The 24891-nt window shown below is 39.3% G+C and overlaps 1 protein-coding gene across 1 annotated transcript in view; it reads right to left on the bottom strand.

Annotated features, from left to right (window-relative positions):
- TMEM135 (transmembrane protein 135) overlaps positions 1-24891 on the bottom strand; it is a 224888-nt gene that overhangs the window by 24187 nt on the left and 175810 nt on the right. Inside the window, exon 7 of the mRNA XM_036324735.1 lies at positions 2639-2680. Coding sequence (XP_036180628.1) covers positions 2639-2680 — 42 coding nt within the window. The remainder of the gene's footprint in view (positions 1-2638; positions 2681-24891) is intronic.

Below are 24891 nucleotides of genomic sequence, written 5' to 3' on the forward strand. Positions count from 1 at the left end.
CTGTTTGCAGGCTGGCCCCAACCCCTTCAGGCTGGGGGTCCCTACTGGGGTGCCTGGCCAGCCTGGGTGAGGAGCTGATGGCTGTTTGCAGGCTGGCTACAGCCCCTTCAGGGTAGGAGTCCCCCCTGGGGTGCCTGGCCAGGCTGGGTGAGGGGCTGAGGGCTGTTTGCAGGCTGGCCACAGCCCCTTCAGTGTGGGGGTCCCCACTGGGTGCCTGGACATCCTGGGTGAGGGGCTGAGGGCTATTTTCAGGCTGGCCACAGCCCCTTCAGGGTGGGGGGTCCTGCTGGGGTGCCTGGCCAGACTGGGTGAGGGGCTGATGGCTGTTTGCATGCTGGCCACAGCCCCCAGCCACCCAAGCTCCCAGTGGAGCCTGGCTGGAAGCAGGTATCTGGGATTTATTTATCTTCTATAATTGAAACTTTGTTGCCATGAGCGGAGGCCACAGCTGGCTCAGGGCATGCGGGAAGCCTGGCTTCCTCCATCGCCCAGGCAACCAAGCCTCCTGCTTGCTCCAGCTACATGGCTGCCGGCTGTCATCTTGGTTGGGTTAATTTGCATATAGTTGCTCTGATTGGCTGGTGGGCATGGCTTGGGGTGTAGCGAAGGTACAGTCAATTAGCATCGTTGTCTTTTATTAGTGTAGATATATATATATACACACACATATACATATATATACATATATCAAAATATTGCTCCATCAAAATATGTATGTGTTTGTATATATGTGTGTGTGTGTGTGTGTGTGTGTGTGTGTGTGTGTGTGTATGTATATATGTATATATATATATATCAGCCATAATAAAAAAGAATGAAATCTTGCCACTTGGAACAACATAGATGGAATTACAGAGTATTATGCTAAGTAAAATAAGTTAAAGACAAATACCATATGATTTCACTCACATGTAAAACAAATAAAAAAAAATGAACAAACATAACAAACAAACAGATACTGAGAAAAAACTGATGGTTGCCAGATGGAAGAGGAATTAAGGATTGGGTGAAGGGACTAACATGTACAAGTTGCCAGTTATACAAACAGTAACCAGGAGGTGAAGTATAGCATAGGAATATAGTCAATAATCTTACTAATAAAAGCCTAAGTAATCGTCATGTCGTGATGCCCTCATGCCATCACAAAATGGCTGTGTGCACAGTGGGCGTGTGCAGGTGGGCAGGGCTGGGTTTGATGCTGTGTGCAAGGCATGGAGCCTGCCTGGGAGTTCTGCCTTCTCCTGGCTCTGCGTGGCGAAGCCTGCCTGGGGGTCCCGCTTCCCCCAGCTCCACACGGCGAGGCCTGCCTGGGAGTCCTGCATCTGCGAGGCAAGGCCTGCCTGGGGGTCCAGCGAGGACTGCCTGGGGGTCCCGCCTCCATGCGGCAAGGCCTGCCTGGGAGTACCACCTCCTCCCGGCTCTGCGCAGTGAAGCCTGCCCGGGGGTCCTGGGGGTCCAGCCTACCTCTTTGGGGCAATCCATTGAGGAGCCCTGGATGAGTGGGAGGGGCCTACCTTTTGGGGGCAATTGATCGTGGGTCTCCCGCACTGTGACCGGACACAGGCCAGGCTGGGGGACGCCCCCCCCACCAAGTGCACGAATTTTGTGCACCGGGCCTCTAGTATTTTAATAACTATGTATGATGTCAGATGGATACTAGACTTATCCAGATGATGACACCATAAGTTACATAAATGTCTAATCACTATGTTATAAACCTGAAACTAATATAGCACGCCAACTGTAACTGATAAATAAAATTTAAATAATAATAACCAATGTTTTGAGCACTATGTGCCATGCATATAGTTCTAAATACATTTCCTACATTAACTCATTTGACCCTCAAAATAATCTGATGAGACAATCATAGAAAAGTTTCTAGGATGGAAGACCACCCTAATGCTTCCCTCCCATATTTGCAGTAAATACCACACTACTAACCTTCACTAAGCATTTGCTGTATGTACTTTGAGGAAGAAAATAGGCAACATTTATGACATAAACTGGAAGAGCACTGGGTTTGGAATATGTATATATAATGACTGTGTGATGTTAAATTAAATTAGTCAAACATTCTAAACCTCTGATTTTTTATCATGTCGCATGGGCATAAAAATATCATCTCATAGAATTGTTGTGAAAATTCAATTTTCTAATCTTATGTGAAAGTGCTTGGTAAACTACAAAATACAATGCTAATTTTAACCAACATTTCCACACTGAGTGTCCACCATGTGTCAATTACCATGGCAAGCACTGGGCTATAAGATATTTGACAAAGCATGAATCTTGCCCTAAAAAAGCCCATAATTTGGTACCACACTATTAAGTACTTAATATTTCAATAATTGTTCATGCGAAACTTTGTCTTTCTAAGCCACCTGAGGAGAGAGTTCTGGTAATTATTTTCTAATGCCTCATGGTATAAGGAACACAATAGGCCCCAAAGTAGATGCTGACTGACTGATCATTTAGGTGAAAATCTAATAAACTATGCTTTCAATGAAATACTCACAGTCACTTTTGTGACTTCTAAAATTACTTACAAACTTAAAAATTGAGTCAATAAATATTATAATTATGTATAACATTACTTTTTATTTACTTCTTAAAGTAAGTAAAATATGCTCCTTACCTAAGTGCAGAGAACGTGAATCCTTTCAAACCATCTTTGCACCTACAACAACAAAAATGTGCAATGATTAAAAATACATGTTTTGAGATATAAAGTAGCATATTAATTAGCTATTAAAATTTTTCTGAAAAATGATTATTTTTTTAAAGGTGAAACTTTTAGGCTGATAATCAGAGCAGTACAAGTGGTCAAAACAAACTATAGTGAAACTATCTTACATAAAATGATGTTTTCCTACATCATATTGCCATAACTTAAGGCTCAACTTTGAGATTTTCAAGTTGAAGAGAGATTTAAGCAAATCTTCCCAGGGCTCCATGTGGACTTGAAATGAAGGTTGGGAGCGGAACATTCTTCATTCTACTCAATCCATAGGGGAGCAATTTGTTTTGAAGTAAAAGGACACATACACCTGCTGGGTATTATGCAAAGGTCAGTTCAAGGTCCTGACTTCTCCCTACTTATTAATGCAATGAATGCAGAGCAATGCAGAGTTGGCAGGCGCGCGCACACACACACACACACACACACACACAAAGCTTCAAGTTTAGTTCAATAGTTTTAACTTCTGAGTAAGCCCACTCATATCACAGAGCATGGGGAACAGAGTAGGGGTGTGGGGAGAGCACAGAGCGAGCATTCCAAATAATATTTCATGAGTACTTCCTATTGCTGGGCATTGTTTTGGGCCTTTATATGTGTTGTTTCATTTCATTATATCACAACTGTATGAATAGTTGTTTCTCTATTCCATAGCTGTGCAGAGGGCCCCCAAAATGTAGCAACTTCCCATATGTTGCAAAATAAATAGTCAGAATTCTGGGGAGAAAAATGTTCATCTAACTTAAAAGTCATACCTCCTCCTGAAAACGTGTATTCCTTTTAATTAAGAGAGACTCAAATCACATGACAATTAAGAAAAGAAAAAAAAGACGGTCAGATCTGCAAAAACTATTGTAACAAAATTTAAAAATGAGGACATTATTTTGCTTTATAGTTATGATCAAGTTACTAAAGAATCTTTGGGTATCTAGTATCAAAATCCCTTGGAGAAACTATAAAGATTGGTGATATAATAATGTTGTAATGTATATTAATATGACCCTAGCTATTCTTGGACAAAAAATACAACCTCAAGTCTAATAGGGCAATTCTCTCTGTATACCTTTTATATAACAAGTCACAAAGAAAATGTACAAAAACATAAGAAATCTATCTTACAATTTTAGATAAGTACAGTTTATTGGAGAGCATATAAAATCTCAGAAAAGAATTTCATCCATGTGCACAGAGATGTTTTAAAACACTTAAGAATTCATTTCAAGTAAGCAACATAATTTACTCTGTGGTCATGTTAACAGTGAGAAATGTAACCACAGAATTTAGCTAACACACTGCATAATTACCTACAGAATGAAGGTAAAGGCAAAAGAATTTATATGTTAAGCTAAAAATAGTGCATGGGAAAACTGTAGCCTTAAAAATCTTAAACTTAAAAAAATAAATCTTAAACTTATCTTTTTCCATCTGAAGAAAGTGTTTCTCAGTAATTTAAAACCCATAATTGAGCAATTTCTAGATAGGTGTAGTGCTGAGGGGGTCTGCTGACTGGAAAAGAGAAAGCAGCAGATTGATGAAAAGATTATATACAACTGGGAACAAATTGCAGCTTCAGTGTGTTATTGTTAAAAGATAGCCATTTGTCTTTGTGCAGTGCTGAATAGATAAAGGATTCTGACAACTTGGTCTAGTCAGGATGGCATATTGTGACCTTCAACAATAAATCTAATTGCAGACCAAACATCAAAAAGTAGCTTTCAAATATAAAAGGGCATATACAAATGAATTTGCAATTTCATTATGATGGAAGTTGGGTTCTTTCAGCTGAACCCTGTGGGAAGCACTTCATATTGATAAAGTCTTAGCCTGGATTCCAAAGGGGCTATTCTTTTTTCCATTCATGTGTGTAAGGTCTGTTAATGTAATTGAGGGTCAGATGCCGATGTCAAAAGAACAAAAAAGCAATTATTCCCATAAAAAGAATCTTTAAAATAGTAATACTGCCCTGCATTTTGACACCAAGTATTGTTTGAGCCTTAACCTAACTGTGAAACACTATTATACTCTGTGTTAAACGTAAAAAGTATATCAACATAAAGATTTCTACAAAGCAGACCTCATGAGAAGGTTCCTCACTGTTCCATGGGTTTGGTTATTATAACGTAAATTAAATCACAATGTCCATTCCTGTATGGAGGCTCACTGATTTATTCAACAAATATTGACTGAGTACCTACTATGTGTAAGCACGGGTTTCGGTTCTAAGGATGTAACAGTGAACAATAGAATCCCTCCTTTCAAAAGGCTGACATTCTAGGTTGGGGAGAGATATCATTGAAAAAGTAAATATGTCATGTGATGATCATTGCTATGGCAGAAAGAAAAGCAGAATAAGGGGAGAAACAATGATGGAGTCAGGCCTTATCTTTGTACATCGTGTGGTCAGAAAGGGCCTCTCCGAGAAGGTGGAATTTGGTAATCTGATCAGAAACCTTACTGAATTGAGGGAAGAGCATTTCAGTTTGAAGGAAGAGCAAGTATATAGCCCTTGATGAGGAGTCTTCGTAGCAGGTAAGGAGAACAAGGCTACTGCAGCTGGACCAGAGGAGGAGAGGGAAACAGTGGTGGGAAATGAGGTCACAGTAATAGCTGTGGAGGGAGAGAGTGGTCTACAAATCTTATAAGGCCCTCTAGGCACGTTAAGAACCTTGAAAGCTTCTCAGCAGAGGAGTGACAAGATGTGTTTTAAATTTGAAGACAATCGTTTGGCTGCTGGTTGGGAAACAGGAGACAGGAGGGCACTGTTAGAAGCAAGGAGGCTAATTCCCAGGAAAAAGGTGTGGCTTGTCTAGATCACAGTGGTAGAGGTGGAGAGAAGTGGTAAGATTCTGGATGTATATCAAAAGCAAAATTGGTGAAATTTCTTGATGGTTTCAACGTGGATTATGAACAAAAGAGGGAATTTATAAATTATTGAAATACTTCCAATTTGAGCAAATGGAAAGATAAAAATGTCCATGTACTGAAGTGAGAAAGACTATGGGAGAAGTAGGTTTCAAAAGAAAATCAAAGTTTTGTTTTAGACATGTTAAGTTTGAGGTGCATATTAGCTATAAATGGAAATGTTAAGGAAGCAAGGAGCTAGCTATACAGGTTTGGATTAAAACATGAATGAAGTCTGATTCATATATAAGTAATACTTAAATCCATGGGACTGGATACAATCAATCAGTGTCAATAGAGAAAATATCCAAAGACCGAGTATATTTTATTCCTCCATAATTTGCAGTGCAGAAAAATCTCTATGAAAAAAAAAAGAATTTCTCCTCCTAATAAATTCACTCATTTTTATTTTTGAGTGTACATAAATATAATTCAATTAATTCATGTATACATAGACCTTTCTACTAAAGTTAGTCTATTCAAATGACAAATAAGTAAGTAGTATGATTAAATTCATAGTTACTGAATCTCTCTACATTTGCAAAGTTCTCTGCTATGTATGACATAAAAACAAAGCCAGGGAGGAAGAGGAGGAAAAAGAATTTGTAGCATTACATCAAACAACTTAGTTGATACACAACTAATCATAGAGGTTCAAGGTAGAATTTAAGACTATATACAAGAAAGTATAAAGTTTAATATTATTGTTATTAAAATAATATTATTGGTGAAATGCCAGTGGGGGAAAACCCACAAAAACACAATAATTTTTCAGTGAGAATTATTGTAAATGATAGTAAAAAAAACAATTTCCCCTTAAAATTTTTTATCTTGCTTAATTTCCATGAAATTACTTCCATGAGTTACTATTAGCTTTACAACAGCATTGTACCAGCAGATGTCGCTAGTAAACCACTTTTGGAACAATGTGTAGCTCTTTGATGTGATTTTTATATCAAACATTTTGTTGTGTGTTTTCCTTTAAAAATACATCAAAATGTTTCTAATCTTTTGTTTGTTTGTTTGTTTTTGTTTTTTGTTTTTGTTTTTAATATATTTTTTATTGATTAAGATATTACATATGTGTCCTTGTCCCCACATTACCCTCTACCCCCCCTCCCCCCCCGCTTATGCCCTCACCCCCCCCCCCCCCCCCCGTTGTCCATGTCCATTGATTAGGCCTATATGCTTGCATATAAGTCCTTTGGTTGATCTTTCCCCCTTACCCCCACCCTCCCCTACCTTCCCTCCAAGTCCCGACAGTCCAATCAATGCCTCTCCATCTCTGGATCAGTCCTTGTTCATCAGCTTATGTTGTTCATTATATTCCACAAATGAGTGAGATCATGTGGTATTTATCCGCTCTCCAGTTCCATCCATGCTGTGGCAAATGGTAAGAGTTCCTTTTTCTTCTTCCTCTTCTTAAAGAATACCTTTCAGCATTTCATATAATGCTGGTTTGGTGGTGATGAACTCCTTTAGCTTTTTCTTATCCATGAAGCTCTTTATCTGACCTTCTATTCTGAATGATAGCTTTGCTGGATAAAGTAATCTTGGTTGCAGGTTCTTGCTATTCATCACTTTGAATATTTCTTGCCACTCTCTTCTGGCCTGCATGGTTTCTGTTAAGAAATCAGCTGACAGTCGTATGGGTACTCCCTTGTAGGTAACTGACTGTCTTTCTCTTGCTGCTTTTAAGATTCTCTCTTTATCTTTTGCTCTTGGCATTTTAATTATGATGTGTCTTGGTGTGGTCCTCTTTGGATTCCTTTTGTTTGGGGTTCTCTGCGCTTCCTGGACTTGTAAGTCCATTTCTTTCACCAGGTAGGGGAAGTTTTCTGTCATTATTTCTTCAAAAAGGTTTTCAATATCTTGCCCTCTCTCTCCTTCTGGTACCCCTATAATTCTGATGTTGGTACGCTTGAAGTTGTCCCAGAGGTTCCTTACACTATCTTCATATTTTTGGAATCTCTTTTCTTTTTTCTTTTTCGGTTGGGTATTTTTTGTTTCTTTGTATTTCAAATCTTTGACTTGATTCTTGGGATCCTCTTGTCTGCTGCTGGATCTCTGTAAATTATTCTTTATTTCAGTCAGTGTATGCTTAATTTCTAGTTGGTCCTTTTTCATGTCCTCCATGGTCTCACTATACTTATTGAGGGATTCATTAAATTTATCGGCGGTTTCCATAAAATTCTTGAAAAACCTTATAAACGTGGCCTTGAACTCTATATCCAATCGTTTGCTTTCCTCCATTTCTGCCATTTGTGACCTGTTTCTTTGTCTCCGCATTTTGGCAGCTTCCCTGTGTTGATAGAGTGGCCCTGTGCGCCAGGTGTCCTGTAAGGCCCAGTAGCTCAGCCTCCCCAGTTATCTGGGGTGGACACTCTTGGTGCACTCTTGGTGCCTTGGTTGTTGTAGAATCACTGGGAGGAATTGACCTCCAGGCCAATTGGCTGTGAGAATCAGCTGTGTCTAAAGTGGGAGAACTTCTGTGCTGAAGACACCCTTCTGGGGCAAGACTTGCTTCAGTGGGGCTTTGGTGCTCACTGAGTCTGCTCCCTGAGTGTGTCCCTTATGGATCTGAGGAGTTGCAGTCTGGATGGCCCCCCTCTGACCACTGGGTACAGTGGCTCCTGGATCTAAGGAGGTGCTAATTCAGCCTCTGCCTGAGGCCACACAGCAGGAGCCACGAAGAGGCTCAGCTGTGAAGCAATGCAAGCCACTGCGGGGCCTTGGGCCTTCTCTTGGAAGTTCCGGGTCTGCCTGGTTCGGCTGCAGTTAGGTACATTCACATGCAAAAGCCTCTGCCGCAGCCTGGGTGGGGCAGGGTCTCAGGGAGTCAAAGGGCGGAGAAAGCAGCTATGGCCGATTCTCCGCCCGGAGTCGCGCGTCTCCGTGTCCCGGTAACGGCTGCAAGCACCTCTGAGGGAAAGCCGCCCTCAAGTTCGCCCGCTGCCGGACAGACCAGCCTCTCCCCGTATGAGACCTGGGTCCCCAGAGACTTCCCGGAACCGGAGTTCAGAGCAGTCGGGAGTTTGTGATTCAAGAAGACAGCCGCGTCCTCAGGCGCCACCCCCTTTCCTCCCACGCGCGAGCCGCCGTACTTCTGCACTTCACCTCCGCAGCGCCTCTGGCTCTCAGCGTGCTTTTCTTTCCTTCTAGTTGTAGAATTTACACTCAGCCAGCCTTCCTGTTGTTCTGGATGATGTTTGCTCAGTCCTTTGCGGTAATTTTCAATTGTTGTGTGAGGCGACAATTTCCCGGTGTTTACCTATGCCGCCATCTTAGTTCCTCTAAAATGTTTCTAATCTTAAATTGCATTAAGTTCTCCCAAGAAAATATGGTAATATTAAACTTTAAATGATGGGTGATTCCTATTCTATAGGGGAGCAGAACTTGCCACACCAAAACATTCCCTTTTAGAATACTGATTTTTTTTAAGTTAAGGTAACACTGGTTAATAATATTATATAAATTTCATGTGTACAACATTATAACCTGATATCTATATATTCTGCTGTATGCTTACCATCAAAAGTCTAGTTTCCTTCTGTTGCCATATATTTGACCCCCTTTACCCAATTCACCCTTCCCGCTTCACCATTCCCTTCCCCTATGGTAGCCACTATTCTGGGTCTCTATCTAAGAGGTTTTTTTGGTTTGTTTCTTGTTTCATATTCCACATATGAGTGAAAGCATAGAGTTATAGAAATTTTCACAAGGATATAACTCAAATAGTTTCCAGTATTACTCTATATTTATACATCATTTCGAATTTTTTTACAGGTACCATTAATATATTATTTGTGTAGTTTAATTCAAAACATCCATACCTAAACATTTAAGAACAGATTAAATAGTATAAAAGGTATCATCTCCATTTCATCAGCACAATTGCAGAGACGTAAATCTCAAATTAGTCAACTTTACTAATTAATACTGATGTAAAAGTTATGCTAAAAGACAAAAAATTGCTAACTAAAATAAATGGTTTAGACTAGAATTTTCTGAAACTATGATCCCAATAAACATGGGTAATTAGGTCATTACAATGATAAAAACATTCACTAAGTATCAATTTCAGAGTTCTTTTGTCCCTTTTTACTCACTGAGTTGGTTAGAAGGAAACTCAAATACTGGTTAAATATTACATCATCTATCTTTCTTCACTTAACAATCATTTATTGAGCATCATACATACAGATGATGCTGTTTTGCTGATCACTTCAGAAATGCAAAGATAAGTTATACACCACATCTGACCATGAAAAAGGGAGTCTGTAAAGTTATCTGTATGTTTGCCAAGTAAGTGAAAATAATCTTGACTAAAAGTTCTAACATACAATTTCTTTTATCAGTAGCTCTTTCTAGAGGCTTAATTACTGTATTTGCACTTTAATTCAGCTTCATATTTCCTTAGTCCAGCATTTTAGATTATCTAACTCCTTAAATGATTTGCAAAAAGTAATATATACAAAATCACAATTAATTGTGCTAAAAGGCTGGCACAAAAAGGACAAGTTGAATTTAAAAGTCATGCAAATGTGATAATTCTTAAAACATTTTAATATATTGATACCATAATCATCTAAGTCACTCAGTATTAAAAGTAAAAGTTATTCTTTTATTTAACAGAATTTTTTTAAAAAAATTCAAGTATAGCCCGGCTGGTGTAGCAAGTCGGTGGAGCATCATCCCATGCACCAGGAGGTCGCCAGTCCTGTTCCCCGTCAGGGCACACATGTCGTGGGTACTGACTCAATCCCCAGTATGGGGTATGCAGAAGGCAGCCAATCCATGTGTCTGTCTCTCTATCCCTCTCCCTTCCTCTCTCTGAATTCAATAAAGACATTTTGTTTTAAAATCCAAATATATTGGGGATTTGAAAAGAATGACATAACTTAATGGTAAATTATAGTTACAGACAATAGCTGGATCTTCAAAAGTTTAATCTAATTATCTTATTACCATTGGTACTAAAAACATAAATACATTTGGAATAACACAACTGAAAAGTTTAATTTGAAAATTATAAAAAACCAAAATATATTTAAATGCCTTAAATTTGTTACCCACAGTTGTCTTCATTTTAAAGAAAAACTCATGCAATTTTATGTAGTTTCTTTTAAAGTTAAATTTTCTTATTGTTTTTAAAAACCCACTTAAAAGAATTAATCACTTTTTAAAATTAATTTTCCTTATCCATTTTCAAATGTTGAAGTTCACCTTAAATTTGTTATAATTTAGTAATTAAAATGTGATCAACAACTATAGATTTTTATTGACACCTACTTATCATAAGAATATAAAAAATGACATGGAATTAATTTCATTAATTATTATTTCAATATATATTTTTATTGTTGATAATATTACAGATATTTCCCATCCCCCCTCAATTCCCCTCTTCTCAGCTCCTATCCACTGCCCCAGGTGTTCACTACCCTATTGCCCATGTCCATGGGTGATGCATATCTACACTAATAAAAGAGAAACATGGTAACTGGCGTACGACCGCTACCCTTCCCATTGGCTAATCAGGGAGATATGCAAATTAACTGTCAGCCAAGATGGCCGCTGGCAGCCAGGCAGCTTGAAACTAACATGAGGCTTGCTTGCTTCAGTGACGGAGGAAACCAACGTTCCCCGCCTGCCTTGCAGGCCTCTGAGGCTGCAGTTTGAACATTGTAACAAACAGAAGCTAAAAAAAAAACCCAGCAACCAGCTTTCAGCAAGCTGGGATCTCAGAGCTGGAGTCAGAGCTGGAGTTATACATTGTTTCGAAACGAAACAAACCAGATACCTACTTTCAGGAGCGGAGGCCTAAGAGCTGGAGCCTCAGAGCTAAAGCTGGCCCAGAATAAAAAAAGAAAAAAGAAAAAAAGGAGCAGTTGGGAGCTTCCGTCACCCGCCAGCCTGAAAACAGACCTCAGCCCCTCACCCAGACTGGCCAGGCACCCCAGTGGGGACCCCCACCCTGAAGGGTGTGTGACCAGCTGCAAACAGCCATCATCCCCTCACCCAGACTGGCCAGGCACCCCAGTGGGGACCCACACCCTGAAGGGTGTGTGACCAACTGCAAACAGCCATCATCCCCTCACCCAGGCTGGCCAGGCACCCCAGTGGGGACCCCCACCCTGATCCAGGACACCCTTCAGGGCAAAACCAGCCAGCCCCACTCATGCACCAGGCCTCTATCCTATATAGTAAAAGGGTAATATGCCTCTCAGCACCGGGATCATCGGAGCCGAGAGGCCTCCCGGCACCGGGATCAGCATGACAGGGGGCAGCGCCCAAACCCCCGATTGCCCTGCGGCTCTGTGTGTGACAGGGGGTGGGGCCACAACCTCCCTATCCGCCCTGCTCTGTTCGTGACAGGGGAAGGCACCCCAACCTCCTGATCAGCCCTGCTCTGTGCCTGATACGGGGGGAGCTCCCCAACCCGATCGCCCTGCGGCTCTGTGTGTGACAGGGTGCGGCGCCCCAACCCTGCCCCCCCGCCCCCACGGGCCCTGCTCTGTGTGTGACAGGGTAGAGCCATAACCTCCCCATCGGCCCTGCTCTGAGTGTGAGAGTGGCGGTGCCCCAACCCCCTGATCGGCCCTGCTCTGTGTGTGACAGGGTGCGGCGCCACAACCGCCCCCCGCCCCCCCAAGGGCCCTGCTCTGTGTGTGATGGGGTAGAGTCATAACCTCCCCATCGGCCCTGCCCTGAGTGTGACAGTGGCGGCGTCCCAACCCCCTGATCGGCCCTGCTCTGTGGGTGACAGGGGGCGGCGCCCCAACTCCCCAATCGGCCCTGCTCTGAGCCCGACCAGGGGCTGCACCTAGGGATTGGGCCTGCCCTCTGCCACCCGGGAGCAGGCCTAAGCCAGCAGGGCATTATCTCCCGAGGGGTCCCAGACTGCAAGAGGGCACAGGCAGGGCTGAGGGACCTCCCCTTCCCCCCGAGTGCACAAATTTTTGTGCACCGGGCCTCTAAAAGTATATAAGTTCTTTGGTTTATCTCTTCTCGTCTTCCCAACCTCACATCAAGGTATGCCAGTCTGTTCCATGCCTCCATGCTTTGGGTCTTATCTTGTTGGTCAGTTCATTTTGTTCATTAATTCCTCAAGTAAGTTTGATCATGTAATATTTGTCTTTCTCACATTGGCCTCTTTCACTTAGTATCATATTCTCCAGGTCCATCCATGCTGCTCCAAAAGGTAAGAGATCCCTCCATTTTTTTTAAATCTTCAGTTTCCTAATCACATATATACTAGTATGTTCCAACAGATTAACTCAGTCAGTTGGATTTACCACTCAGAATCTGTAATGTGTGACTAAAACAAATTACATTGCTTACATACACACAACAGGTTTTTCCTCTTAACGTCTACTATTGTTTGAAAACGAAACAGACTGAGAGATTTCAGTTTCAGCCTGCATATGGCACTTAATAAGAGAAAACCAGATAACTAATGTTATGTTCCTATTTTAAGAAAACTCACATACAAAAATATGAAGTTGGAATAGCAACAAATTAAGAAATTTGGGGAAGATTATTTTGTTAGCTTCATGAACACATTAGAAATCTACAAAATAATTTCCAATTGGATTCTTTAAATGGTAAATTCTCCCAGTGCATTAAAAATATTACTTTTGATTCTGGTAAATATTTCACAGTACATTTATTTCCTACAGAATGGAATACTGTTTGTTCTCAAGAACCTCAGGAAAGCTGCTGAAGCAAGGCAGCAGTTATGGGTAATCAAGTGTGATAGTTAAGTCTCCAGATGAATATTGTGTACTTTTTCCTAGTGTGGCCTAAACATTTGGATTCAAACTTACAGTAACAACTCCAATAGAATCAGATTTCTCCTTAAACTTGGAGAGATTCGAACTGTTTTGCTTTAAAATCCAAACTAAGGAAGGTCACGCTCCAAGCTGTCTTCAATTGCTAAGGAACCAAGCGTTACCTTCAGACTGTGTCTAAGAGAAATGTTAATTAGGATGAAATTCCGTTTCAAAATGAAGGAATAGCAATATTAGTCAAACTGGAAATGTCATGTGTTTAGACTTGACAAATTTACTAGGGGCAAAAAACAAATTTAAGATCGAAATGGTATTTTATGCAAATCTAAGAAAAAGCTTAGCAAGTCTTTAAGATGGGATTGCTATGGGCAACAATTATTTACGTTAAACAAAATGATAACCACAATACTGAACTAATCTATTTTTTAAGTCTTCAAGACTGGCAAGTATTTTCACTTTTCCCCCTTCTATAATGGTGGTGAAAAGGATTAAAACAAATGTTTTCAATTATATAGAATCTCTGAATCAACATAAATTTGTTTTCAAATGCATGTTGGTATCTATGTCATTAAAATAATATGGCGGTGCCAATGTGGCCGCCGTGTCCATGGAGAGAGGCTGCAGCGGTGGGGCTCCCACCCAAGGCACCCGTGTGCCCGGACCCCGAGGATGTCACTTCCTTAGTCTGGGCCACTGTCCAGGCTGTGAGAGAGGAAGCTGCAGCCCACCAGGGCTACCTTCACCCTGACACCTTCAGCAGGAAACAAGATAAAACACTTCTTAGATACGTCTGGACATGTAGGTGTGAAGGTTGGTGTTGAACCAGGAGTTGTAATGGCCTTTCATATGCTCTAGAATACACAAAGACAGGGGAGATTCTGATGAAGTTGTTCAAGGTGGAGTCAGAGGGTTCATGGGAAAGAAAGCACAGCTAACACTGTAGGAACAGAAATGGACTATGCTGAAGACAAATTACCCAGTGCAGTTGTGTTCAATAACCCAAACATCAAAGGAGCGTGTGGCTGTGGAGAAAGCTTTAATATTTGACTCCTCAGGACTGTTCTGGCTGGGAGCTCTGGGACAGCTGTGGAAGCCCAGGGCTTACTGAAGAAATCATGTGACTGTCACGTGCTTAAGGTTATAATGCATGGCTGCCTTATGAGACAGTAAAGAGATGCATTTTGAAAATGAAGTATTAGATTTCAGAAGTGATATTTGTAATCTTTTTAGGGGCCAGAATGTGAGAAGCCATCACTCTTTTGGGGTAATTTTTTGCTCTGTAAAGAAAAAAGCCTACCCTGCACTTAATTCTCTTGCATCTTTTCTGTTAGAACCAGTTTCATGGAAGGTGCCTGCCTAGGAGGATTTCTGGAAACACTTTCTTAATAGGTGTGCACCCTATAGATTTGTGTATCTCCAGACCAGACTGATGGTTCTTAAACTTCAGAGGCCAAAGTCCTGACTTCTGGGTTGACATGGTATTGCACTGTTTTTCTACACAAGACTGGCACAGCCTTTCTACAGTCTTATCGAAAATGTCATGTCAGATGCTTCATTTGCTCACCCGTTAGCAATATCAGCCATTAGATGAAAGTATCAAACGTTTCCTTGAACTGTGTTGTAGATCAGTTTTGAGTGATGGCACAGAAAGGTAAGAAATATTGTGCCCACCCCACCATTTTTCATCCATTTCTTTTGCCACCCTAAACCTCTGCTCAAGGTGGGATCTCAAGCCCACTTAGGTGCCTTTATTTGAAAGGGCTCTTACAAGCCACTAGCCTACGCCCCTCAATTCTATGTCTGGGGAAGCAAAACCCCAGGGAAACAGAAGGGCTTGTGTCTACCCACACACTGCAGAGCGGGGCCTGCTCACACCTCCCCCTCTGTGTAGGTGACACCAGGCAGGCACTCTGATGCAGGCAGTGAAGGTAAATGGTTGGTTTGGCTTCTCTAACTGACTGACGCTTCAATAAGATTTCTGTGTAATTTGAAGGAGGTCATATTTTCATTCTGAGTTAGAAGAATCTTATTTTAAAACCTATTTATATGAATTACCGTGTTGTTTCTTTTAAACTATGAAGCAGTGATTTATACCAGCAGGGAAGACACTGTGGCAACTCAGAAGCACACTTTTGGAATGCTGGAGTGAGTGTGAAGCAGAACATATCACACAAAGACTTCCCAAATATTCCCAACAGGCATACACTTTCTGGATCCTAAGTCCAACTGCTAAAATTTTTAAATCTAATATTTTAACTTAACATTTTATCACCAAGTTTTCTTTTTAACAGTGTTCCTTTCATCATTTAACTACTGATTTTCCTGGGGTTGACATATTGTTTATGACATGACATATATGCTTTATTTAGCCAATTCTTATGAATAGAAGTAGTTGAATTCCTTGATGTTTGTCACATTTACTAAAGTCCCTGTCCCTGTCACAAAACCTAGAACAGCTCATGCATTCGTATTAATATAATTTTCAACCCACTTATAATTTATACAATACTGAATATATACAGTGACTGAGTTGTCAATTTAAAAAATGTGGCCTCTTTGTGATCTTAAATAATAAGATGGCATCTGGCTTTACTAGTGAAAAAAGTGGCAACTATTTGAAACTCTAACATCAGGAGATACTTTCGCATAAATTGATGCTTATTTTACATCAAAGTTCAAATCTAAAATAAGTAAAATATGCATGTACAGGTAATGGAGCAAAAACATCATTTTTGAAAACTTTTGGAAAACTACTATTTTCTAATTAACTGAGGACTATAGAGTAACCCAACTCTAAAAGAAAGCACCCATTTCAAATACTTCAGCTTACTTTATTCATCGCAAAGATGATTATTTAATTTGTGGTGTGTATAACAGAAATTGGGCAAGTTAACACATATTGGAATCTTGCTGGCCTGTAAATGGTATTAGAAAATTGGAATATTGAACTCAAGTAACCTGAGATTTATATTTTACAGATTAAGAAACCAAGGCCCAAGGAAGTTAAGTGATCTGCCAGAAAACAGAGTTTGGTCTCAGACACCCTTACACAACAGTAAAATCATTTTACATCCCCATCGTCTAACTGCCCACTGAGGGCTCACTGTGGAGAAGAAATACTACAGAGAAGGAGGGGATCCTGGGTAGTAGAATAGAAACCACATTTCACCTGAATGAAGAGAGAGAGAGCTATGCTCTTCCAACTGACATTACATTAAGACTTTCCCAGGGACCTAAAGGTATGGATAGAGTTAAAGGCTCCAATATCTCACTTCCACCCATGTTCCTATCTAAACATGATGTGCCTGAAAGGGTGTTCTGGCCAGAAATCCGAGCAGGCATCCCTCCTCCTCACAAGGGCTATTTTTCACATTACTCCCTGCAGAATTTCCTGGACAATCAGAAGGCCCACCTTGGTATTAATTTGCCACCTTTAGGAACTTACAATTTAAAAGCACCTCAATCCCAGACATGAACACAAAAAAAAGAGTACTGAATTGAAGCTTCACTGTTTCATATTATACAAAAAGCAAGAAATTTAACTTCTGAGAAATTCATGAGGTAACCTTTCCCTTATCTGTGTCTCTGTCTCTTATTGTTTTCAGACACATTGTATGTCTCCTCAACTCGTCCTTGCTCATCCTGGTCCTTCCATATGCAATGGCCTCTTCACCTATCCTTCTTTTCCAAGAGAATTCCTGCCAAGTCACCAGGAATGGCAATTTCTCTCACAATTAGATGTGACTGTCTCTTTCTGAGACTTTGTTCTTTGTGGGGGGGAGGGAGAGGAGGAGAAAAGGGGAGGCTTTTAATTGACTCTGGCTAATATCATAGTAATATCCATAGTTATCTAATCCACTCTACTAAATTTAGGGTTTCTTATGACACTTTGTGTGTCCATGTCTCAGGATCAAAGGAGCAAATGATATAGAGTTTACTTCTTTAATAATGAGGCTGGGAAACATTCTGCATTTTGTTGTCATGGCATTGACTGAGTAATTAAGGTATCCAGGAATATAATTTAACGGGCTGTATCAATTAGGACCAGTGAGTCTCAAAGTGTGGTCCCTGGAACAGCATCAAATCAGATGGTAATTTGTCAAAAATATGAATTCTTGATCCTCACCCCAGACCTATTATATTCAAAAACTCTAAGACTGGGGTCCAACAAGCTGTATAATCTATAATTTAACAAAATCTCCACATGATCCTATGTCTGCTCTCATTTGAGAAGCACTGGGCTAGGTTATGATGCAGTGGGAAAATTTCAATGATTTCAACAACAAAACTTTATTTCTTGCTCATGCTACATGTCATCTTTATTTTGGACCTAAGGATTATGGAGAAGCATCTATTCATTTTGGTTGATTGTTAGAGAGAGAGAGAGAAAAAAAAAAAAGAATATAGGACACTAGGCTTTGACTCAAAGCTTCAGCTCAAGAGTAAACATACATCATTTCCACTCATATTTAATTAGCCAAAGCAAATCCAAGGCCAGGCATGATGTCAATAGGGCAGGGAAGTATAATGCTTCCCCAGGGAAGAAAAGCAAAGTTCTTTGAACAATAACATAGTCTACACTCAGGCCAAGCATATTATTGTTGAAGATCAATTGTATTATACTTAATTGTTCATTACATTTAAGGAAATTCAAAGCACAATGCCCCTTTTCCTCTCAAATCCTAACATCATTTAATCTTTTCTACAATAACTTCAATATTTCATTTTAAGTGTGATAATCTTAAAATATTTGCAACTGGTTTCAGAAATAGGTTTGTCCTACAACATATTATTAACATTTTACATGTATGCATAAACACCTGTGTATTCTGAGGTTTTTTTAATTACTAAAGCATTCATCAATTTTGCATTGTTCAATTATGTATCCCAAGTGCCTACATCAGTGCAAAGCACATAAGTCACTTAGTAAGAAATTTGTATCTGTATAGTAACTCAAAACATTGTATTCTATAGTAATTATATTTCCAATTGGGTACCATGTTCTTAGACTCATTTTTAACAGCAATTTTAAGGGTTTCTTCTTATTTAGTTTCTAAGGAAATTTATTTTTTAGCTAGCTATCCCAATACTTATTAACAACTCCCAGTGATCATCCCTAATATAATTTGTTATTGATTTTTTACACTGACAATTTAGTATGAATTTACCCTTAGACATAAATATGTATAAACTGGGGTCTAAATAGTTGTTTTATTTTTAATTAGGAACAGTTTTTAAATTCCCCAGATAAAATAGAACAATGACTCTAATATAAAACTATCAAGTCCTAAAAGCAGGATACTGTGGATGTTGATATAGGCATGTTTGTCAGCGTACTAGGAATTGTAATTGAGTAAACAAGTTGAGACTATAAAGTCTGTAGGTTGGGGCATTAGTCACATTCATTCATTATTAATTTACTCATTCACACAGGTAGCTATTTCACAAATATTTACTAGGAGCCGCCTAAATACCAGGCAGGTTGCCAAGTGCTGAGGTTAGCCATTGAGCATGTTCTCCAGGAGTTTACAATCCAGCGGGGAATATATATATATATATATATATATATATATATATATATATATATATATGAAAAGTGCAGTACATTATACAAAGTACTTTCATATAAAATACACAGTGCTATTGTCAATTACTGTATCCTTAGTGCCTACTAGTACATCAGAGCACAGCACATGGGTCACTCAGTAAGAAATTTTTATCTGTGTGGTAACTCAAAGCACTATATTCTATAATAACTATATTTCAAATTGGACCAGATATGAAATAATTTAAAAATCTTTAAAGATGTACTAAGAAAAACCAAGCTTTTTTCTAAAACACGTTTGTCATTACCAAAAATACATCTTGAGACAAAAATAATAAAAACCCCATGCTGCACAGATAATGCAGACAGTTCCAGTTATCTGGTCAACGGGGCAAAAATAAGGCACTTAAAGTCTCCCACTCCAATCTTTTGTTCATTTCTTACTGCTGTGATTTCATATTCATTTCTTCTTGTTGGATGACTAAACTGGGATGATGGTAGAGATGGTAAGCTGGCATTTACGCAGCCTGGCCTGCTCAGCCTTGAGAACCGACAAATTCTCAGCTGGAGGATCAGCTGCTTTTGTCTCTTTGCCATGTTGTAATTTAGAGTTTTCTGGGCACCGCATCAGTATTGAAGTTGCAGCGTTAGGGTACCAACATTGAGGCGGCTGCTGACCTTGGGCCTCATCTCCTTGATTTTCCTTGTCTTCTTCATTGCTGTCCTCTCCAGGCTCTTCGATGAGGAGGACCCCTGTGGAACCGTGGTCTATACCCCAATGCACATCTGTCTCACTGGTCTACCTTGTTCTCCTGCATATATACTGCTGCACAGGAACTCCATGAGGGCCCGTAACATTTGCTGCCTCCGCCCCCTTTTCTCCTTCAACAACAAACTCCACAGTTTCTCCATCTCCTATACAGGAAGGTACTTCCTGGGGTTATTCTTCTTTATGGAAGTCTGGTATGCAAATACATCTTCTTTGGGGTCATTCCTGTTGATGAAACCATACCCATTTCTTACACTGAACCATTTTACTGTTTCCAAAACCTTTCTTGGAATGACTTTCTTGTCCTCTATGGCAAGCGCCCCCAATGAGAGGCCCTCTGGCCTCTCCCTGCACCGCTTGTCTATACGGTACCAGGCTTGGCATTGGCAGCACTGAGGGTGGGGCAGTGGGAGGCTCAGGGTCCTGGCCTGATGCTCAGGTTGCGGTGATGGTGACTGGAGCTGGCTGAGGTAGCTGTGGTTCCTCCGAGGATGTGATGGTAACTAGGCCAGTGGCTGCAGCAGTGGGCTGCTCAGGGTTCCCTGGGGTCTAATCTCTGCTCCCACTATAGATTGAACTCCGATGTTTTTTTTTTAAAGATGGGCAAAGCTAATGTATGGGTTTACATTTTAATTACATTTTAATCCCCTCCTTGAATACCACCCTAGCTACTAATTTCATATTTCCTTTGCATATGTAAATTAAAATGATGTTGAGTCAAAAACATATTATTATTCAGAAATGCAAAAGCTAGTATTTTTCAGTGCTACATGATTAGGGGTCCCTGTAGAGATTGGCAGCGGGGAAAAGTGGGTGGAAAACTTTAAAATCCAAACTAGCTTGGCTTTTCTCACAATGAGACTCCAACATGGTGAAAAATTCTTGCAAGTTTATATGTGTAGCCTATGTTTTAGGTTTTCAGTATCCTGTAAGACAAATACTTAACACAGAGTGATGTTTTGTTCTTTTTTTTTTTTTTTGGCAATAGTGTATTACAACTGAACATTCTTAGAGTCATCCCCGTGGCCATGTGTTCACCCAAAAGCCAAAGGGCTGACAGGCAGGCAAGCCTTGCCTCAAGGAGCCTGTCATGGTTGCTAGCATTTAAGTGTAGGAATTTACTTCTGACTTCAGGCCATGCCTTTTTCTGCATCCCATTTTTTGTAGAAAGAAAGGAAGGGAATTCAAGCATCAGGGTCAAAATTTTAAAAGGCTAAAAGAGGAAGGAGAGTCAAGTGAAAATATAAAAGACAACCATATGGCAGGGTAGAAGAAAATAACATTCTTCTTTTTCATTTGAAATAAAATTACCTAATGTAATAGTAGCACTTCACGTATTTTTTTTAATAGAAAAAGTATAGGGGCCTGAACATGGAGACAAGAGATTCTCAAATATTCATTCACTTAAAACAAGAAATGAAGGTGAGGTTAAAGGTTATTTTTGCTCTAGAAACATAGCAGATGCCTCTTAGAACTCCTTTGTTGGGAGATTTCTTTAGAAACCAGTGCACTTACAAATCATATCTTATAAATGTCTTGTCTAACCTTCTTTAATATGAAGACGTGCAGCTGAAAATACGTATTTACTTCTCAGGAGTTCACTCACTCCTGCTACTAGGTCTATAGGACAGAATACTTGCCACAAGACTTCTAAAGCACAAGATACTTAACATAGTTTGGCCAGAAAGTCAGAAGGTAGGAATGCACTGATGGAATGTGAGAAGGACAGTAAGGGGTAGAGCATTAGGGAGCTAATAGGCAGGCAAATGTTGACAGGGAGGAAAGCTTCCAGGGAAGTAGGCAAAGACTGCTAAAAATCACACTTGTGAAGACATTTCAAATAAGTCTGGATTTAGCTCTGAAAGTCTCAGCATAATTCACAAATTTACAAGTACCATTTTAACTCTGCCTACCAGTAAGGGGAGTAGCTAGCTGGCTGAAGAGCCAGAGCTGGGCCCCAGGGAATGTGGTAAAGAACGTCAGACACTGAAGGGTTGCATTTTTAGTGTTCTGCAGCTTCAGACCTGAAAGTTCTGTTGACATTTCCAGCTTGGGACGGGAAGGCTTCCTGATTGCTGCATCCACCCCTTCCACCCACTCTAAAGCCTGGTCTAGAAACCTGTCTCCCCAAACAGTAAAAACTACATTTCATCAATCTCATTAGCTGATAGCCTTTAAAAAAAACCAACAAACCACTCAAGTTTCATTTACTTTTGAATAAATGGAGTCACCGAGATAAAATTAACAAACTTAAGGTTTTTAATAATAAAAGGATAAAGGCAGGTTAATTGCTATACCAGGTAGAAAAGTCCAACATCAGCAATGACAAGACCTAAGCATAATGAAAGGTTTAAAATAGAACTTTTTTCAAAACAAAGGTAGTTTGGTTCATGCCCTGATGAACAGAAAGGGTTCTCTAGAGTCCTACATTCCAAAAGAGCACACTGCAAAAATCCACCACAGAGGCCAAAATATCATAACCATCAAAGACAAAATAATGGTTCCAGAATTAATCAGAGCAACAGCCAGAATCATCACAATGCTGGGATCAGAGGATTCACAGAGATCATTTCTAATCTTGTATCTGCCAGAGCAGCACTGTCCAAAAGAAACATAATGCAAGCTGTAGATGTAGTGTTAAATTTGCTAGCAGCCATATTTTAAAAAATAAAAAGAAATATGTGAAATCAATTTCAATAGTATATTTCACTTAACCCAACATATCCAAGATCTGATCATGTCAACAAATAATCAACACAAAAAGAATTATTAATAAGATAGTATACCTTTTTCTGAACTAAGTCTTCAAAATCTGCAGTACTTTATACTTAACGGCACACTAAATTTGAACTAGCCGCATTTCAAGTGCTCAACAGCTGTATGTGGCCAGTGGCTACCATACCGAACAATGCAACTCTAGATAACCACAAAGGTAACTGCAACCAGTATAAGTTAAGTCACTTTCTATCTAAAGATTAAAATGAATAGGGTGGTAATAGAATGTGCGATACAACTTTCTTCTCTTCATTGTTATTAGAACCACGAAAACCTCATAGAAATCCATAGGAAGTCGATGTAACCATACTGTAGCGCTAGGGAGCTGGTGATGGATCAACTGAACCCAATAAGACTGTGATTACAGACTTTTTTTTTTTTTTTTTTTTTAGTGCTGATGTATAATTTTCAAGGGGGCTTTTCTTCTAAGGATTATAGTCAAGAAGGAAGCAATCACAAATGACCTTTCTAAAGGAAAACTGATAGGTAACCCGATACAGCAAGTTTCATGAAAAGTACTTTATAACTGAGAGTTCTCAAAAGAGAAACAGAATTGAGATGTTTACAGATGTGTCTTCAGGTATAATTTTAATGAGAAAAACTGAAAGTTCCTCTAAAAAAAAACCAAAACAACTTGTGAGAGAGTCAACAGAAATCTGTAGTCTAAAAATAATGACGGCTGATACCTTTCCAGAAAATGTTATTTTATAGAACTTTTAAAATTTATAACATTAGGAAGAAGGCTATGAAACATAATTTTAGTAATAAACAGGAGTTTGACAAGCCATGTAAGTCAAAACTAGATGTAAAACTGCTTACACTTTGGTGAATAAAATAAAAAAGTAAGGATTCAGGGAAAGATACAGGGTGTGACAAATCATATGGTAAGCATGAACAGGAGTCTGTCTCTCCACACAGGCAGAGCTTGTGACTTCTGAATCAGAAGTATGAAGGAAATACTGTTTTGTTACATAGTAGGCAGGACTTTTCACAGAGACAGCCTACTGAATCCTATTCATTTGGCTACTTAAAATTAGGAAAATATAAATAACTTTTTAAACACATATAATCCTTCCTTAAAACTAACCATTTAAAAACTTTTAGAGTCTATAATCCTACCAGTATAACAAATAGTAATTTTTAACATGAAAATCTAAGTAAAATTCTGAAAAATTCTTAGAAAAACAAAGAATTTCAACTACTTAAGAAAGACAAGGATAGGCATCTTAACCAGAATTGTCTTTTCAATCTGGATGCCATCTGAAACCTAGACTTCGAAGACAAAAACCTTGAACAGCTGGAATCCAGCTTAGGTACAGAAAATAAATCACTTCTGACTAAACTCCACTCTCAAAACCTCTAATCAGGTTTCCACAAGCAACGAAACAAAACAAAACAAATGAAGAACATTAACGACATTAGTAAACTGGGTTTAACTAGTTGTGCAGCAAGAGTGAAAATACAATAGCAAGGAAGAGACAGAAAAGAATTCTTTGTGAAATCCATGATTGTCCATTCAATATCGTCGACCCTTGAGGTCAGAATTTTGTTCCTAATACACTCTTGTAAAAAAGATACAGGAGGTTTTCTCATTCTAGTTCAAATCCTTAAATCATTTACTGGAAACTTGAGTCAGCTAAAATGTGACAAATGACAGAGTGTGTATAACGAACAAGTCATGTAACTATTCATATTCAGACCATCTTTTAAAGAGTAGGTATTTGGTCTCCCCTGAAAGTAAAGGAGACTTATTTAGCTATCCTGTATTCCAGAACACACTGTCTTATGGGGAAATTAAGAATTCATCATGACATTTAGTTTCATGTATTATTTTTGAAATGTACATAATGCATAAAATTATCTACTTTCATAAAAAGTTTTCATGCATCACCAAAAACAATCTTGAAATCCAAGCTGTGACTAAAACAAGAAATAAGCTTAAGTAACTATTTCAGGCTTACTATTTTCTTCAGTAGGAAAAAAAAAATCTTTCCAAAGAAACATTTTTTTTCTTCAATAAATCTTCTTTTCTTTCTCTATGTAATGAAACTCCCACAACAATGTGAAATCAGATATACCAGGCCCTCCATTCTTCAAAATGCAGTGCTTCTCTCCTATGAGAGAGGGAGAATCAGGAAGGGACTTCAACTGATCATTTAGGACTTTCGCAGTTCAATAATCAATTCTTCCTATAAACCTAAAGAAATGAAACAGAAGGGAATCCCTTCCCCCACACAGGAACTAGAAGTTCACTTTTAAAATACTGTTTCTTATTGTCCTGTTAAAAGTATAACACATGTTATGTGAATACATAATGAGACGTCACTTATCACTTTAGAAAAGAGTTTTACTCTAATTGAAAACGACA

Source organism: Myotis myotis, unplaced genomic scaffold, assembly GCF_014108235.1.
Source record: "Myotis myotis isolate mMyoMyo1 unplaced genomic scaffold, mMyoMyo1.p scaffold_m19_p_10, whole genome shotgun sequence".
In the NCBI taxonomy this organism is placed as follows: Eukaryota; Metazoa; Chordata; class Mammalia; order Chiroptera; family Vespertilionidae; genus Myotis; species Myotis myotis.